Source organism: Austrofundulus limnaeus, unplaced genomic scaffold (assembly GCF_001266775.1).
Source record: "Austrofundulus limnaeus strain Quisiro unplaced genomic scaffold, Austrofundulus_limnaeus-1.0 Scaffold112, whole genome shotgun sequence".
Taxonomy (NCBI): domain Eukaryota; kingdom Metazoa; phylum Chordata; class Actinopteri; order Cyprinodontiformes; family Rivulidae; genus Austrofundulus; species Austrofundulus limnaeus.
The window spans coordinates 158,170-161,666 of NW_013952514.1; the positions used below are offsets into that span (position 1 = coordinate 158,170).

Sequence of the window (3,497 nt, forward strand, 5' to 3'; positions counted from 1 at the left end):
ATATAATAAAGAAAAACCCTTTCAGTATGTAATGTATGAATATAATATACAAGTTTCACTTTTTAAATGGAATTACTGAAATAAATCTACTTTTTCATGATATTCTAATTTTATGACCAGCACCTGTATTTGTAAAAATTTAGTTTAAAAATTATAAAAACTAAACAACCTTCATTGTTTTTACAGTCTTTATTTTACAGTTTAAATAAATGTTTATCAAATAAAGTCTAATGTTACAACTAATCCTGGATCCCTTTAAATAACGCCAGATAGTCGAGAGCTATTCCTACGGTTGTTCCTCCACATCCACCTCTCTTATGGAAAAGACTATGAGCTAAATGCTAACTCAGGGGTGTCAGGCCCTCCTGGAGTGCCACTGTTCTGCATGTTTTAGAGGTTTCTTTGCTACAACGCACCTGATTTGAATGAGTGGATGATTAGCAGGCTTCTGGAGTACTTGACGAAGTAATTCAGTCACTGAATCAGGTGTGTTAACCAGGACACCCCTCGCCCGACTGAAATGGAATAAATAAAACACTAACTTGACATTTTCACAATTACAGCACCTTTCTTTTCACGTATCTATTCACCTATCACTGTGTGATAAAATAGTGTGATAAAATACAGGTCATGTTCATCTTGACTGCTCGCCACACTCAAATGAACACAGCCCTTTTCAGAGGTTATATCAACATTAGCTCACATATCCAAAATCCAAGCTAATCATTAACTTTGGCTTACCGTATAAAACTGCTTTTGACTGTTGTACCCACCTAACATTTCTATTTGTTTTAGCATTCAGTAAATGCCATCTTTGTGTTCAAAACTGTTTTAAATATGACTAAGTGCAGAATCGGTGTGTTCACCATGTCCATTCAGCAGCTTCTTAAACCTTAAACTTATTTTACCTGTATCATGTCTTTGAGCAGGCTACGTTTTTTTTCAGTGATCGTTTAATTTTTTGAATTTTCATTTAACATGTGTGATTTTAGCCCTCGCTCTAATGTCCCATAGCTGTGGTATCTGCTGGTAGCTGTCATGGTTCACAGAGGAGTCAGTCAGAGTTGATGCCTTCACTTACTGTTGGACAAATGATTACCATGAATTGTTAAGATTTGACAAGAACCTGAATCAGTGTTCTCTCTGTTTTGTTTCAAGACTGCCCTTTTTCATATTCCTCTTTAGTTATTTAATATAAAAAACAACAGGGAGTCATAAAATCTTTATTTTTCCATAAAAAAGTTAATTATCACATTGCCTTAGTCCCTGTCCTGTTCCAATCATGTCTACAAGAAGAACATGAAGAGAAAAAAAGGACATTCTTTAACTATCAATTTAAAACCAAACTAGAGAAGCTGCTTTTGCTGCAAAAATTCAATGTGAGTTTTAGATTAATGTTGTATTTTGATGAAGAAGCCAAAAAATTAACTGCCAAAGCAAAAAGATTACAGGATTTTAAAAAAAGCACTTCATAGACCAGGTGGAAATAAGTAAAGTGTTAGTTAAAAGTCACAAAAGGCTAGCTAATTAAAAGCTTAAAGTAGGTAAGGGTACCTTAAAGCTAAAAGGAATGGAACAGTATTTTTAAAAAATTAAATGATTAAATAAGCAAAATGTAGCTAGAAGGCTGACTAAAATGTAAAATGTAGCAAAACACTAAAAGCATCAAAAGGCTAGCTAAATGAAGCAAAAGACTAAAAGAGCAATGAAAGGTTAGCTGAAAGACGAAATAGCAGAACAGCAGCTAAAAGTGAAGAACTTAGAACTTAGTATTTGAATAGTAGCTAAAAGTGGCAAAGGAACAGAACAGTGGCTAAAAACTAAATGTAAAAAGAAAGAAAAAACTACAAAAATAGAGCATTTTAGTGTACTCAAACCTAACCAAACCTGCACTGTAATTCTGTTTATATATATATATATATATATATATATATATATATATAGTTAAGATTAACCTACCTTTTAATAAAGAATTTGTCATTAAAGCTGAAACCTACGGTATAACAGTGTATATAATAATTATAACTTATAACAGTATATTACATATAGTATATATAGGTTACTTGAAACAATAACATCCACTCTTAAAAAAAATGAGTCAATCCAAAGGTTTGTTTTGCTCTTGGCACAGATTTAAGAGGTAAATAAGTTGATGCAAAGGTTTCCGAAGCGTCCTTGAACGCCTCACGGGTTGTTAAGGAGTGGCGGCTGCACCTGTCCGACCTGTTCGGAGGGGGGACACATGACTCCGGAGGAATTTCCCTCTCCCCCTCGTCTAGCTCCTGTCTTTTGTTTAGCGGCTTGTTTCTGAGGGAGACGACAGGGTGAGAGCCAGAGGAAAGAGGAGGAGGAGGAGACAGACGAACAGGAGAAGAAGGAGAGATGTCGGAACCAGCCGCTAATCCCGCCGCTACCTCATACCCAGCGCCTGTTATTTCTTTACCTTTGGGACTGGAGGTGTTGAGGACTTACTCTGGAGCCCTGGTCTGTTTAGAAATAGTAAGTCTTTTTTTATTCTATTTAATTAAAAGGTTATTTCATATTATACAACCTACGAGTAACGTCTTGGTATTTATTGTTTTATTTCTGGACCAACCCGGTTTTTCCTTCCTTGATGTTGGTTACTGGTTAATCGTCGCAGTGATTGATTGGCCTCAGGCTGAACTTTTTGCCCTGTCTGCCTTACTGTACTGAACTTAGATCTACACGTGTTTTTAAACACTACTGATCACAGTCCACAAAATATATATTAGATCCCTTATTGTTAACATTTATGAGACGTTCAGGCAAGTGTTTACACTACAGTTCAGTTTTAGTTGTGCCTGCATATTAATAGTGCCCTACAAGGTGACCTCTGCCCTGCCTTTACATTCAGCCTGTAATCTTCAAATGATGTTACTGTGTTGAAACAGCTGAGGGCCTTTAAAGGCTGTTGGGTGGCAACACTGGCAAATAATGCTGGTTTTTGTCTTTTTTTGGCACTATTCAACGTTTCATGACATTACAACCCCAAAGTTCAAAGATGTTTTTTTACAGGGATATTAAAAGTACAATGATGTGACCGAAAAATGACACTTAAGGGAAATCAAAATGACTGCAAACCTGCAGAGACATGGCCGTCCACTTCATCTGGTGTCCAGTCCTGGTCAGGGTTGCTATCCTGCGTGTATTACTCATTTCTGGGTATTGAATTACCTCTTCAGGTTCTGCAGAAACCTGTTCGTCACCCATTCATTCCAGTCGAGTGTGTTGTTGCAGAAGTTACCTCTAAAACAGTGTTTCCCAAAGTTGGGGTCGGGACCCAAAGTGGGGTCCCAAAACTTCAAGGTGGGGTCCTGAAAATATTTTCTGAATTGATTACATTTTTGCCTTAGTTGTTACAAAGGAGTGAGGTTAGTGTATTTAAAATGGATAAATGTAGTATAAAAAATATTGTTACTATGCCCATGTTTAGTTGACCTGATACAAATGTTTTATCGTACAAAAATATTTGGGGG

The 3,497-nt window shown here is 36.3% G+C and overlaps 1 protein-coding gene across 1 annotated transcript in view; it reads left to right on the forward strand.

Annotated features, from left to right (window-relative positions):
• The first annotated feature begins 2,213 nt into the window (after positions 1-2,213).
• Positions 2,214-3,497, forward strand: part of mal2 (mal, T cell differentiation protein 2) — a 12,491-nt gene continuing 11,207 nt past the window's right edge. Inside the window, exon 1 of the mRNA XM_014014246.1 lies at positions 2,214-2,499. Within this exon, the coding sequence (XP_013869700.1) occupies positions 2,383-2,499 (117 nt within the window). The 5' untranslated portion in view covers positions 2,214-2,382. The remainder of the gene's footprint in view (positions 2,500-3,497) is intronic.